The sequence below is a fragment of the Paramormyrops kingsleyae genome, chromosome 11, assembly GCF_048594095.1.
Source record: "Paramormyrops kingsleyae isolate MSU_618 chromosome 11, PKINGS_0.4, whole genome shotgun sequence".
In the NCBI taxonomy this organism is placed as follows: domain Eukaryota; kingdom Metazoa; phylum Chordata; class Actinopteri; order Osteoglossiformes; family Mormyridae; genus Paramormyrops; species Paramormyrops kingsleyae.
Genome location: NC_132807.1, coordinates 24,002,711 through 24,015,129, shown reverse-complemented (window position 1 = coordinate 24,015,129; position 12,419 = coordinate 24,002,711). Strand labels below are relative to the sequence as shown.

At 41.3% G+C, this 12,419-nt stretch overlaps 2 protein-coding genes across 3 annotated transcripts; both read left to right on the top strand.

The window, feature by feature from the left end:
• Positions 1-576: 576 nt before the first annotated feature.
• Positions 577-5,252, top strand: znf408 (zinc finger protein 408). Of its 2 annotated transcripts, none has more exons than XM_023839817.2 (5): positions 577-736; positions 1,425-1,654; positions 1,931-1,998; positions 2,156-2,442; positions 3,141-5,252. In XM_023839817.2, the coding sequence occupies exons 1-5, from the start codon at positions 592-594 to the stop codon at positions 5,156-5,158; spliced, it is 2,748 nt and encodes a 915-aa protein (XP_023695585.2). In that variant the 5' UTR covers positions 577-591; the 3' UTR covers positions 5,159-5,252. The 2 variants fall into 2 exon arrangements, with proteins under 2 accessions (XP_023695585.2, XP_023695586.2); XM_023839818.2 differs by lacking the exon at positions 577-736 and adding an exon at positions 747-1,183.
• Positions 5,253-5,986: 734 nt separating this feature from the next.
• f2 (coagulation factor II (thrombin)) lies at positions 5,987-12,220 on the top strand. Its single transcript, XM_023839820.2, has 14 exons — positions 5,987-6,542; positions 6,889-7,049; positions 7,262-7,286; positions 7,534-7,605; positions 8,142-8,247; positions 8,334-8,467; positions 9,178-9,480; positions 9,693-9,803; positions 10,017-10,143; positions 10,336-10,503; positions 10,650-10,823; positions 11,185-11,363; positions 11,503-11,573; positions 11,821-12,220. Exons 1-14 carry the CDS (start codon positions 6,467-6,469, stop codon positions 11,971-11,973), a joined length of 1,860 nt encoding a protein of 619 aa, XP_023695588.1. The 5' UTR covers positions 5,987-6,466; the 3' UTR covers positions 11,974-12,220.
• Positions 12,221-12,419: the final 199 nt, after the last annotated feature.

Here is a 12,419-nt window from a genome sequence, read left to right as displayed (position 1 = left end):
GCAACAAACATTCGCCAGTGAAGTTGAAGCATCTTGTTTATTTCATCAACCCATCAGAATTTCTAGGCTGACGGCCTTCAGTTTCTTCGTTGATTCGTCGTCAGTAATAAGGCAATATTTGTCATAATTACCGGATATATTAAATATATTTTGTTTTAAATTCTTGTTTTGTGGTCTTTCAAAATTATAATTCTAAATTATAATAATTATAATTTCGTTTTCCAGTTTGTTACTCAATGTTATCTTAAAAATATATAAGCTAAAGGAATTTTTAGCATTAAAAATAATATACCTATCGTTCAGAAATGCATACAAAACAGAATGAGCTTTATTGCCGGTTTTCTTGAAAACGGCTTCCAATATATAGCGGATATTATCATACTTCACAACAATGCTTCGGTGTCACCAAAACATCGACCGCAGTAAAACAGGTGTTTAGATTTTTAGTTCCCAATTGATCTTAAATAGTAATATTTAGTAAAAAATGTAATTTAACTGTAATCGACCAAATCATATTTTCATACGGTTCAACAATTTGGTTATCAGGTTTAAAGAAATAGTGCTGCCTATCTGAAAACTACGCAATAGGAAATGTTCCTCGACGGAAGACGTATGTTGCAACCGATTCATCTCCGACAGCGAATCTTGTTGGTTGGAGAATGGTTTTCCCGGAGTTTCAGTGGTGAAACCAGAAGACATTGCTTTGGCCAAGTCGTAGAAGAAAACCTATCCCTGAGTTAGTTCAATTTATAATCTCGAGGTTTTTTAGAAGACTTTTGAGATTGTATAGAAGTATATCGTAAATTGGCGTTTGGTAGTAGTGCAATTTTCCTGCTAGCTTGCCATTAGCACTGCCGAAGACATGCTTAAAATGCAATTTGGTGTTTTAGATGAGATATTGAAAGTTAAAGTTCCATATTAATTTATAGCGTAGGATTACATGGGGAATCCTCTCTCAGTCCGGTTTTATTAGGTTTTCAGCAAATATGAAGGGATGGGATAATCGCATGGCACCTCATTATTTTGCTAACGTTAGACAGCTAGCCAGCTAAGCATCTCGATCGCTCGCTGAGTTTCCTATACTTGTGTACTGTGAACCTCCCACAGGCAAAACTGAGATGAAACCGTTTGAGATCATTTAACGCATCATGCCGATCGAGCCTTTTACGGTTTATGTAAAATGGTGTGTATGCGTTATTAAGTAATAATTGTTTGGGCTGGTCACGCTTTAACACTGTTTTTGCTGTGCCAGAGACTGCGGTGACTGTTAGTCAAAACTTGACCACTGTGGTGCATTCGATCTTTTAATACCTTAGTTTATTATGTCTTCAAACTTTATAGTTTTGTGCTCACGACATAAAAAAGCTCTCCGTATACTTATGTAAAAAGAGTACACATAAATTTATTTTCTGCTTCCTATTTAGTGGACTCAGCGATCCAGAAGGCGCTGAAATATCCCGATTATTCAGCGCAAACCCAAGCATCCCTGCACAGCATCTTACAGGCGGTGCCGCGCGGGCTGACGGTGGGCCCGTCACTGACGGAGGACGGCCGCCTGGGGCTTTGGTGCGTGGGGCGGGCCCTGCAGAAAGGGGCCTTCTTGGGGCACGTGGATGTCCAGCTCAGGTCTTTAGGTCATGGGGACAAGAAAAAGGTATATTTTATTATCCTTTGAAAAATATGGTATTGCAAAGCTTGATACTGCCATAGTTCACAGGGAAAATATATTATCTGCGGTATTAATATTTGCCTAGAAATTATCTTCCTATTTCTGCATTGTAAATGATCAGTTTCCCAACTGTATAAAACTGCACCTTTAAAATGTGCACTTTATAAAATTGATTACCCGTAGATGGTTTTTATAATTTAATTTTGTGGCATTTTTATGACATGTGATGCAGACTGTGAACATATTTATCATCTTCCTTAGGGCAGAATGGAGGATTTAAGTCAGTCTACAACATGGGGGAGTCCTGGCAACAGGAGTTATTGGATGAAGTATGTCTGTGCTATACTCGGTTGTAAAATCTTTTAATGGAAAAACCATATTTTAATAATAAGTTCGATGACAATAGGCTTAGTATTTTGAATACTTTATGACATGCTGTAGTTTTTGCCACTAATTGTACAACTTGATCTGCATGGGTTCCTTCAGGTTTGCTTGCATTGCAAATAATAAGGAAGAAAGGAACGTGAGCATCCATACTGCAGGTGGCAGACTTTGCTTCAGGGTTTGCAAAGACATCAGCCCAGGTACAGAGCTCCTTCTCTGGTTGGAGGACCAGCAGAGACTTGCTAAGCTGATGGAAGAGGAAGGTGGCACCCAGAAGATGGAAACCACAATGCCAGACCCGCTTCTCGATAGAGAAGCCATCCAAATCCAGGAGAAGACTGCAGAGGAGCAAGAGCGGCAGGCTAAAGATATCAGTTCTTTACAAGCACGTAAGAAACTGACAGTATTCGTAGTATCCAAGAACAGGGAAGTGATGCAATATTTCACATTGATGCAAATTAATGGATCTGGATCTGTTATGATTAGGTCAGTCAAGCATAAAACTGCTGCCTCAGTAGAAAGTACCAGAAAGACTCCTGCTGTCTTTAAAATTGTGTAGTACAACTTCAGTTATGCAATATATTGCCATATTACACTTTCCACAAGATATGTCATTAGTTGTTTTAATTGGCAACTTATGTAAAAATTATATCAGCATATCATCTCTCTGATGAAAAAGCATATCTCCAAAAATCCGTTATTTCAGGAGCGTGAAAAAATGCATTTTCTCAGAAACTACTTTACAAAATATTCCTAAAATAACAACCTTAGCACAACAATTAGAAACATTTCTTTATTGAGACATCAGTAAATAGTTTAATGTTTTGATCTTATTTATGTGGATTGTTGTTAGAGAGGCAAAAATGTTGGTGTCAACAAGAATCAAACTATTCACTTTATACTCATGATTAACGATGATGTTAGCTACCTATCTAGCTGTTGTCGTCACGATGTCAAAATTAGCAATATACAGTAATCCATATAAATGACCATCATAAATACAAATGTTAGGAACGTAAATACTACTGAAATTGATCTTCATAAGGCATGTTTTTTGTTCAATATTAATGTTATTTTTCTTCAACAGATCTTAATGGACATCCCACTGAGGACCTTGTGAGTTCAGACCCTGCAGATACTTCAATACATACAGTAGATGGGGAGAAGAAAAAAACTTCACAGGTTCAAACTAGAAGAAAAAAATCTGAGATCTTCTCTGTGAAAAAGACTTTTAGGAAACCTGAACATCGTGGCCCCAGAAATGCTGGGAAAAGCGCCAAGGATGAAATGCATAGAATGAGTAATGAGCTTGATGCTCTTCCACAGTTGTCCCTATTGACTCAAGGTGAAGGGGCTCGTCTGATGGAGCAGATGTCCGACTCTGGGATGGAACAGAAGGTTGCTGTGCACACAGGCCTGGAGCAAAGACAGCCAGCTCCGCGGGCCAGCTCGCGTCTGGCTGCCAAGCCCAGAAAGATGCACAACATCGTAAGTCGGATCCAGAAACGTCTACAGGAGCGGAAAATGAGAGTCCTGGGGCAACAGGGAAAAGAGCCAAGTCCCTGTCCAGAAGCTACAGCACTTCCATCAATCGGGGATGAAAATGAACAATCTAGCCTTGAAGAAACTGAAGGAGAACAGAAGGGGTTTCATCATTTGGAGGAGAAAACAGACAATGTTCTTAAGGACGTTTGTACTGGGAACCTGGGAGCTTCACAAGGTAGTTTGACTCCCATCCAAGACACGTTCCATTTTGACACTAGAGAGAGACGGTACAAATGTAACGAGTGCAACAAAAGCTTCTTCCAGTTGTGCCACTTAAAGAAGCATAAGTTTACTCACTCGGACTACAAGCCATACCTGTGCACGGAGTGCGGCAAGAACTACAGTTCGCAGGAGAGTTTTCGTGCACATCTCCTGATGCACAAAGGGGAGCGGCCCTTCAAGTGCCAGCAGTGTGACAAGAGTTACGGCCTGAAGCGTGACCTGAAGGAGCACGAGGTGCTCCACACGGGCGAGAGGCCCTTCGTCTGTGACATCTGCGGCAAGGCCTTCGCTCGTCGGCCATCGCTGCGCATCCACCGGGAAGCCCACCGGGCCAAGGAGGCAAACGTGAAGGTGGCCAAGTCCAAGTGCTCCGTGTGTGGGAAGGAGTTAGCTAACTCTGGCTCCCTCCGGAACCACATGCGACTGCATACGGGTGAGCGTCCCTACGCCTGCCCCTACTGCGGTAAAACGTTCCGGCAACGGGGTAACCTGCTAGGCCACCTGCGCATCCACACGGGGGAAAAGCCATACAAATGCGACCACTGCGATCAGTACTTCTCCCAGGTGCCCGAGCTCCGTAGGCACCTCATCTCACACACTGGCGAGGCCTACCTGTGCCCCATCTGCGGCAAAGCCTTACGCGACCCCCATACGCTGCGGGCGCATGAGCGCCTGCATACCGGGGAGCGACCGTACAAATGCGACGTTTGTGGAAAAGGCTACACTTTGGCCACCAAACTGCGACGTCACCAGAAGTCACACTTGGAGGAGAAGCCCTACAAGTGCCAAACGTGTGGAGCTGGCTATGCGCTGATGCAGAGCCTGGTCCGTCACCAGCAGGCACACAGGAGGAAGGAGGAGAAGGCAGCCGGAGAGTTAGCCAGTGCCTTGATGACCTTAGAGTCTGGTCATGGCATCCCAGTGAAGGGCCGTCCCAGGAAATCTGGGAGGAAGACCAGCATAAGGCGACAGGTGGAGCCTGAGGACAGAACCCTATTTCAAGAAGAGCAGACGGTAGTCTACGTGCAGGCTATGGATAACCTGGCCCTGGTACCCAGCTCAGGTGAGGTGTTAATGAGCACCACAGGGCCCTTCCATGACGGCGTGTCCCTCTCCCAGGATCATGTCATGCATGAGGTCATGGGGTCCTCTAGCCAAGATCAGGACCAGGAGGCCATGCAGATGAGTGAGGATGTGATCGAGATCATCATCTCTGATGCCACTGACAAATGTGTCATTGTAGAAGAACAAAGAACTCATGGCAATGTGATGATATTACATGGAGATGACGGGTTAAGCTCAGTCGCCGAGACTGTGGAAATTGAAACAGGAAGTTAATGAACTGTTCCATTGTTGATCTTATACATATACTTATGCTGTTTGTTTCACTGTTGATTAAATCTTTCAAAAAATATCATAGATGGTGAAGCTACCTTACTGGAGTTTTTTTCCCCCCAAAATTACAAAGAGGTTGTTTAAATCACATTCTCAAATTTAAGAAAGCCAAATACCTCATGCTTTCTGTTTTCTCTACTTAAATTTTGAGTTTAACATTCTGACAAATATTGACAGTGAAGTTTGATGGACCTTGTTTCATCACTGCATGTGTACCAAATGTTCTTTCCACGCTCCCCTCTTAAAGGGACAGTAGAATGGGCTAAAGTGTTGAAAACATCTACATTTCTGTGCCATGTAGTGTTCAAAAAGAATGGTGTCCTGGTGATTTGTGTTATAAATAACTTTTTACTGTACTGCCCAGTTAAAAAAAACAGTTACAGAAAGATATTTTGCTAATGGTGTATTCCAGCCCTGTTGAATTACAAATAACTCTTTGTCATGAACCCTGCTTGTTATCCACTTCTTCAAACAAATATTTGTTGAACCACCACACACCTGAATCAATATATGGTTGGATACATGTAATTCCAAAAAAAATAAGTAAATTCACAAAACTATACTTCAGATTCTCCTTAAATTTCTCCTGTTTTGGGTTGGCTAATTAAAAGCTATTTAAAAGTTTTCTTCAAGATGATTCTGTCATAATCAGCATGTCAGCCATTTCTACTACTTGCAGAAACTTCCCCTTATTTTTTCCTTGATGAGGAGTCTTCAAATTGCATCTTATCTCAGGTACAAAGCCCTGTTTACTTTTCCATATTTACTTCAAAGTTGCACAAGGTTCGAGAGTGCAGCTGTTATTCGTGAAGATATTTATTTTGAGGTGTGTCCATTGTTGTATCAGGAATTCATATGAATTCATATGATTTTGAATCTGACAATTTGTTGTCACTCGTCAAGACAATGAAAGGAGACAATGATTTATAGCTTTCAGATAATACTCAAAGAGTTAAATGACCCAGGCTTCTGTGCCTGTGTGTGAACGTCCTTGATTCTGATGGTAAGGGTGAACTCTCTATTGTAGAACTTCATGGGATTCTCTTTGGTAAGCATCCCAGCTGGATAGGGTGTACAGACCCTCATCAGTTTAGACATTGTGCACCTTTAGGGGGGACTGTGGTTCAATAGTAATTCAATATTAACCAGAAAGGCGCATGTAAAGTGTGCTTCGGGGGAGGGGGTGTTTGGTGAAGATTTGAGGTGGGGTTTTAGGCAGGCAGTGGTTCAGTCAGGATCCAGTCATCAGACATGATGAGCAGAATAGCAGTTTCTGTCCTCTGTGCCCTTCTGTCTGCTTTCTTTCATGCCACAGTTGGTGAAAAAGGTAAGTTGTATCTTTGTCCTTGACTTTTCAGGGCAAAAATGGCATCCATTTTCCAAGAAATTCTATTTCTTACTTAACAAATACCTTACAGTGCAGCAGTCATACAGTGAGGTGTATAGTCATTTAGTTGAACTTGAGGAAAGCGACTGTAAATATGAAGAGTACTTTCTTACTTTGTTGTGATGTTTTATATTATTCAGTGGCTTGTTAGCATGTCCACTCACTTCCCATCCTCTAACTTGCTTAAAAATACTGTTATTGTTTACTGCTCATATATTTTTGTAAGCAGTAATGAACTGACACTGCATTTCTGATTAAATGGAATTGTTTTCACACTGGCTGTTAGTATTTCTCGATCCCAAATCGGCCTCTCAAGTCTTCATCCGACCAAGGCGAGCCAATACATTGCTAGAGGAAGTCAAGCCGGGGAACTTGGAGAGAGAGTGCATTGAGGAGGTCTGCAACTATGAGGAAGCGCGCGAGGTGTATGAGAACACTGACACTGCGGTGAGAGAATGAACTTTGCAAGTAGCTCCGACCTTGGTGACGGACCAAGATATCATGCATTTCAGTCTAACATCTTAAATTCCCTGCTGCTCTCATTATAATCTGGAAACATTCTTGCTTAATGAATAGCTGTTAATCCAAGAGTCTTTAAAATATTCACTGACCAAAAAAATTAATCAAATCTATTTTACATGCATTTCTTTTTCATTCAGAGAGCGTTTTGGCACACATACGAAGGTAAGGAAGGATCTCATGTGAACAAAGCATTTTCAATGAAAAGTGCAAAGTGCTTGGGCAGTAGTTTCAACATCAAATGTAAATAGTTGCAGTGGGACCAGGAACAAAGTACAATTAAGAAAAGTTTGGAATGCTTTGGCACTAATGGCATGATCACGAGGGTATTTGGGTTCTGCAATATATATATACGGCATGTCATTCTTCTTTTTTTATCATGAATGACTTGCAAATATGTTTTTTTTATCAGTTTGTACAGGCACCAAAATGCTGAGGAGCAAAGAAAGTTTAAGTGTACTCAGAGCGTGTTTGGATTCCAATGGTAAACATTTTTTCAGTAATAACTGTTCCTCTAATCAAGATACTGTCCATGCTTCCATCTTCTAATCCAGGGTTGTTCAAGTCACGGTCCTCCAGGTCCGAGCATTGCTGATTTCCCAGCATTCCTTTACCTCTGAGCCAGGTGTGAAGCCTCTGACCAATCAGAATCAGTAATTATTAAACTAACTACCTGGGAGAACTGAAAACAAGGCCTGGATTTGGAATCGAGGGTCGTATTTGAAGAGCCCTGTTCTAATATCTTATCCTGACCATGGACTCAAGGCAAATGTTCACACACAATCGTACTTTACGGGCAACTTAGAGGAAGCCCAAGACAGAATGGGGGTGTGTTTCTGAGCCCCTCCCTGAAAGTGCGTGGCAGTATCGCTACTCGTTGAGACATCAAGATGCCTTAAATCCTTTTCTGCATTTAGTGCTGAAATACTAATTCCTGATATTGTCTCAAAACAGCTTGATATTGGCCATATATATATATATATATTATTTATTTATTTGTTTGTTTGTTTATTTTCTCAGGAACTTGCATAATGGGAATTGGAGTGAATTACAGGGGAAATTCTGCAGTGACAGTATCAGGGAAGACCTGTCAGTACTGGAAAAGTAATTTCCCACACAAAATCACGTATGTTTTGGGACCCGCGTAGACGTCACTGCTGACCCTTTAGGACAGTCTTCTGATGCCACGTTTCTGTCGGTCTGTGTCTCAAGGGAGTTCAACGTTTCACTGGATGCGAGCCTGACGCAGAACCACTGCAGGAACCCTGACAAGAGCCCCGAGGGACCGTGGTGCTTCACTCGGGATCCCACTGTTAGGAAAGAGAAGTGCCATGTTCCCAAATGTGGTAGGCAGCTCTAATCCACCTTTGATTACAGTGTTTCCCAATCCAGTCCTCGGGGACCCATAGACAGTTGACACAGACAGTTTTACTGGGAGCTGGGAGAGAACAAAAACGTAAACACGGTCTGGGAGGGAGCAAAAAACGTGGACTGTCTGTGGGTTCCTGAGGACCAAGTTGGGAAATACTGCTCAGTTTAACTCTTACTTTTATCACTTGGGTGTGGGGGCCGCTCATTGACTAAGGCCTCTCTGCCTGTGAACAGAAGGACACCAGTTTGAATCCCATACACAACACAACAGTTAAGTCCCTGCTCGGCCTTTGAACAAAGGCCCTAACTCCTGAAAATAGCCTGACCCCAAGCTTCACTGTTAACTCTGTATGAGGATGGATGTACAAGAAGAAACATTCCATAGTCCTTGTACTAAATAGCAAATAAAGCATAATTTCATTTCTATTTACTAAGAGAAAAAATAAAACATTTATCCATTTCACATTGCAGCATGTCATTCAGGAAAACCTCAGGAAAGACGTTGTTGGTTTTGTAATTAAAAGATGAATGGGCAGGAAGGGAAGAGCACATTATTTAGATGTTTAAGATAATTAAGATCATCCCAGGGCGCATGTCAATGGGCCTGGTCATTAAGATATTTACCAGAAAACTTTACGGCAAATTGAATGCCTGAGAAAATATCCACGTGTGTCGTTTTCCACAGGGCTTCCCTTTGTTCCATTGCCATCCAAGCCTGCTACAGAGTCAAAAACACCCACCAAGAAGGAATGCATTAGAAATAACGGCCTGGACTACACAGGAACCCTCTCTGTCACTAAGAGAGGCTTCAAATGTCTTCCTTGGACGTCCCCAAAAGCTGTCACCCTCAAAGCCAAGGCAGACTTCATCCGAGAAGTAACACTGGTGCAGAACCACTGCAGAAACCCTGATGACGACTTTGAGGGACCCTGGTGCTTTGTGGATTACCCCAATGTCACTATGGATTATTGCGATCTGGATATGTGTGGTAAAATCATATTTGCTTAAAAATACCAGATCCTGATAGTTGGATGAGACGTCATCTTTAAATTACAGATTAAATGGCATATCTCATAAGACATCTCAATAATTTATAGAGTTGGTCACATGTTTTAATCAATATCAAGCTTTTTTCTGACTTATGATGATCTTTTCTATAGCATTCTTAGTAAACCATGTTTGATTTTACTGGAAAAACAGATGATCCCCTAAACAATTTTGACGAGGAGGCTGTAGGGCAAAAAAGGACTTTTGATTCTGGACCTCGCAAAGCCTTCTTTGACGCCAGCAGTTTTGGTGATGGAGAATTAGGTAAGAAGATAGAGGATCTTTAATAAACCATAGCAAAAAGAGATACATTTTTAGAAAGATTATGTTACTAAACCTGAAATGCACTTGGTCCTCTTTTATATACTTTATACTTTATACTCATTTTCAATGTTCTGTGTTTTTGCAATGTTACATATTTACTTATAGCTACACTTAGGAAATATTTATTATTTTGTGGTCGGACATGATTTTCAGAGTGTGGAGAACGGCCTATGTTTGAAAAGGAAACTAAACAGGATCAAAATGAAAAGGAACTTCTGGAATCTTACGGAGGAACCCGAATCGTAAAAGGCTTGGATGCAGAGGTTGGCAGCGCACCATGGTAAGAAATGACATCATCTGAAGTAATTTTGCTTTTCCACTAAAAGACTTTTTGATATTTAGTTAGCATGTATGCAAATTCATTTTCATAGGCCTTTGCTTTATTAGCATCCCAAAATGGTTGTGGGTTTAATTTTTGAGAAGGTGTGTTACAGTATGTATGGCCAGTGATGACTTTTGGTCTGATTGACAGGCAGGTGATGCTGTATAAGAAAAGTCCCCAGGAACTTCTGTGTGGAGCCAGTCTGATCAGTTCTCAGTGGGTCCTCACTGCAGCCCACTGCATCCTGTACCCGGCCTGGGGCAAGAACTACACCACAGATGACATTCTCGTACGCCTTGGCAAACATTCCCGCACCAAGTGAGTAGAAGGGAGCTGCGACACTGGTGTGTCCAGACGGGGGTAAGGAAAAGGGAACATCATTCTAGTACCAGGTCAGGCGACTAATGAATGTTGCAAACCTGTTTTTCACACTTTTGACCTTATGTTCCCCCTTCGACACACAGGTTTGAGCGAGGCATAGAAAAAATCGTAGCCATCGACAGGATAATCGTCCACCCGAAATACAACTGGCAGAAGAACCTGAATAGAGACATTGCTCTGTTACACATGAAGAAGCCTGTTAGCTTCACACCGCAAATCCACCCCATCTGTCTTCCAAACAAGGGAATTACAAGAACGTAAGATAAACTAAAGAATCCACCGGCATTATTACTACAAATGCAGGTGAAATCACAGCTGACAGGACAGGTGTTTTGCGTTTTATTTTTTATTTTTTTGTGCATTTAATGTCCAAAGACCCTGTTTCCACAATTCTTTATTATGTTATTATTCATATTATTGCATATTTGACAATAATCTATTAAGATTGTTCAGTAATGACAATACCACTCAGAAATTCTGTAATTGCTCATACATATTTATCCAGACATCAATTTCCATTTGGAAAAAAAAGAGTAACAATCAAGATGTATGCAAAACACAGAAGAAACCATCAGCAAAGTGTCCTCTTGAGACACAGAGTTTTCTTTCTGCATCCAGGTTGTTATTTTCTGGATACAAGGGTCGGGTGACTGGCTGGGGAAACCTGAAGGAGACATGGAACCCCGACCAACATTCACTGCCCTCCATCCTGCAACAGATCCACCTACCCATAGTGGAACAGGACACCTGTAGGGCCTCCACCAACATCCCCATCACAGACAACATGTTCTGTGCAGGTAATTGGATATGGATGCCTGTTTGCTAAAGATATGTGCTTGGAAATGTCATTCAACAGCACAATACCTGCTCCGTCTATTGCTGCACTGATTCAAATATGGGCGAAAGCACACATGATAGCTGCTCTCCACATGACAGGATACAAACCAGAAGACTCTACTAGAGGTGATGCCTGTGAAGGGGACAGCGGAGGTCCATTTGTTATGAAGGTAAAATATATTTCTTAACCTTGATATTTTAGTCATTGATACTGTGTTGCTGTAATAAAGCTGTTCAAAAGTGCACAATTATATAATTTGTGAAGCATCAAATAGCATAACTGGAGAGAATTCAACATTTCTTCAGTTTCATGGTTACAGACTGGTCTTTACGTGAGTATGGACTAAGCATTTAGCCAAACCTAAAGATGTGCTGCTTTAGTAATTTTGTCCTGAATGAATGTGATTCCCCCCCTAGAATCCAGACGACAACCGGTGGTACCAGATAGGAATCGTCTCATGGGGAGAAGGTTGCGACAGGGATGGAAAATACGGATTTTATACCCATGTATTTCGCATGATGAGGTGGCTAAAGAAAGTCATCGAAGGTTCTTCCACTGATATTGATTAATATGTTTTTCTTCAGTTAAATGTTTTGCTCTTTAGGGTAATAAATAAAGTTTAGAGTAATTGTTGCTGTCCTTGATGTACTGTATTCATGATCTGTCATATGACATCAAGCATGTGCCCTGTTAAGTACATGAATTAAGTGATTAGGTGTCTGCGTGATGATCAAAGAGCATGGCTTGCCCCCAAATAATGGTACAATTTATAATTGTAAATAGGACTATAAATATATTAAAAAGTTGTCATTTCTAGACGTGTCAAAGTACAAATCTGTATCTGGGTGCGTATACACAAAACAAATAGATCTATATACACCCTCTCACATAAACTTAAACTCCCTTTTTACACGTGCAGATTCGATATCAATAAAGTGCATCTATCTATCTATCTATCTATCTATCTATGATGTCTGTGTGTGTGTGGGTTTGTACCGCAATATGGTAAATTCTG

Coding starts and splice junctions, on each gene's coding strand:
- znf408 (XM_023839817.2), top strand. CDS start 592: ATGTTCCTCGACGGAAGACGTATGTTGCAACCGATTCATCTCCGACAG. Junction 1,655..1,930: donor GTCATGGGGACAAGAAAAAG/GTATATTTTATT, acceptor CATCTTCCTTAG/GGCAGAATGGAGGATTTAAG. Junction 1,999..2,155: donor AACAGGAGTTATTGGATGAA/GTATGTCTGTGC, acceptor GGGTTCCTTCAG/GTTTGCTTGCATTGCAAATA.
- f2 (XM_023839820.2), top strand. CDS start 6,467: ATGATGAGCAGAATAGCAGTTTCTGTCCTCTGTGCCCTTCTGTCTGCT. Junction 7,050..7,261: donor ATGAGAACACTGACACTGCG/GTGAGAGAATGA, acceptor TTTTTCATTCAG/AGAGCGTTTTGGCACACATA. Junction 8,468..9,177: donor GTGCCATGTTCCCAAATGTG/GTAGGCAGCTCT, acceptor CGTTTTCCACAG/GGCTTCCCTTTGTTCCATTG.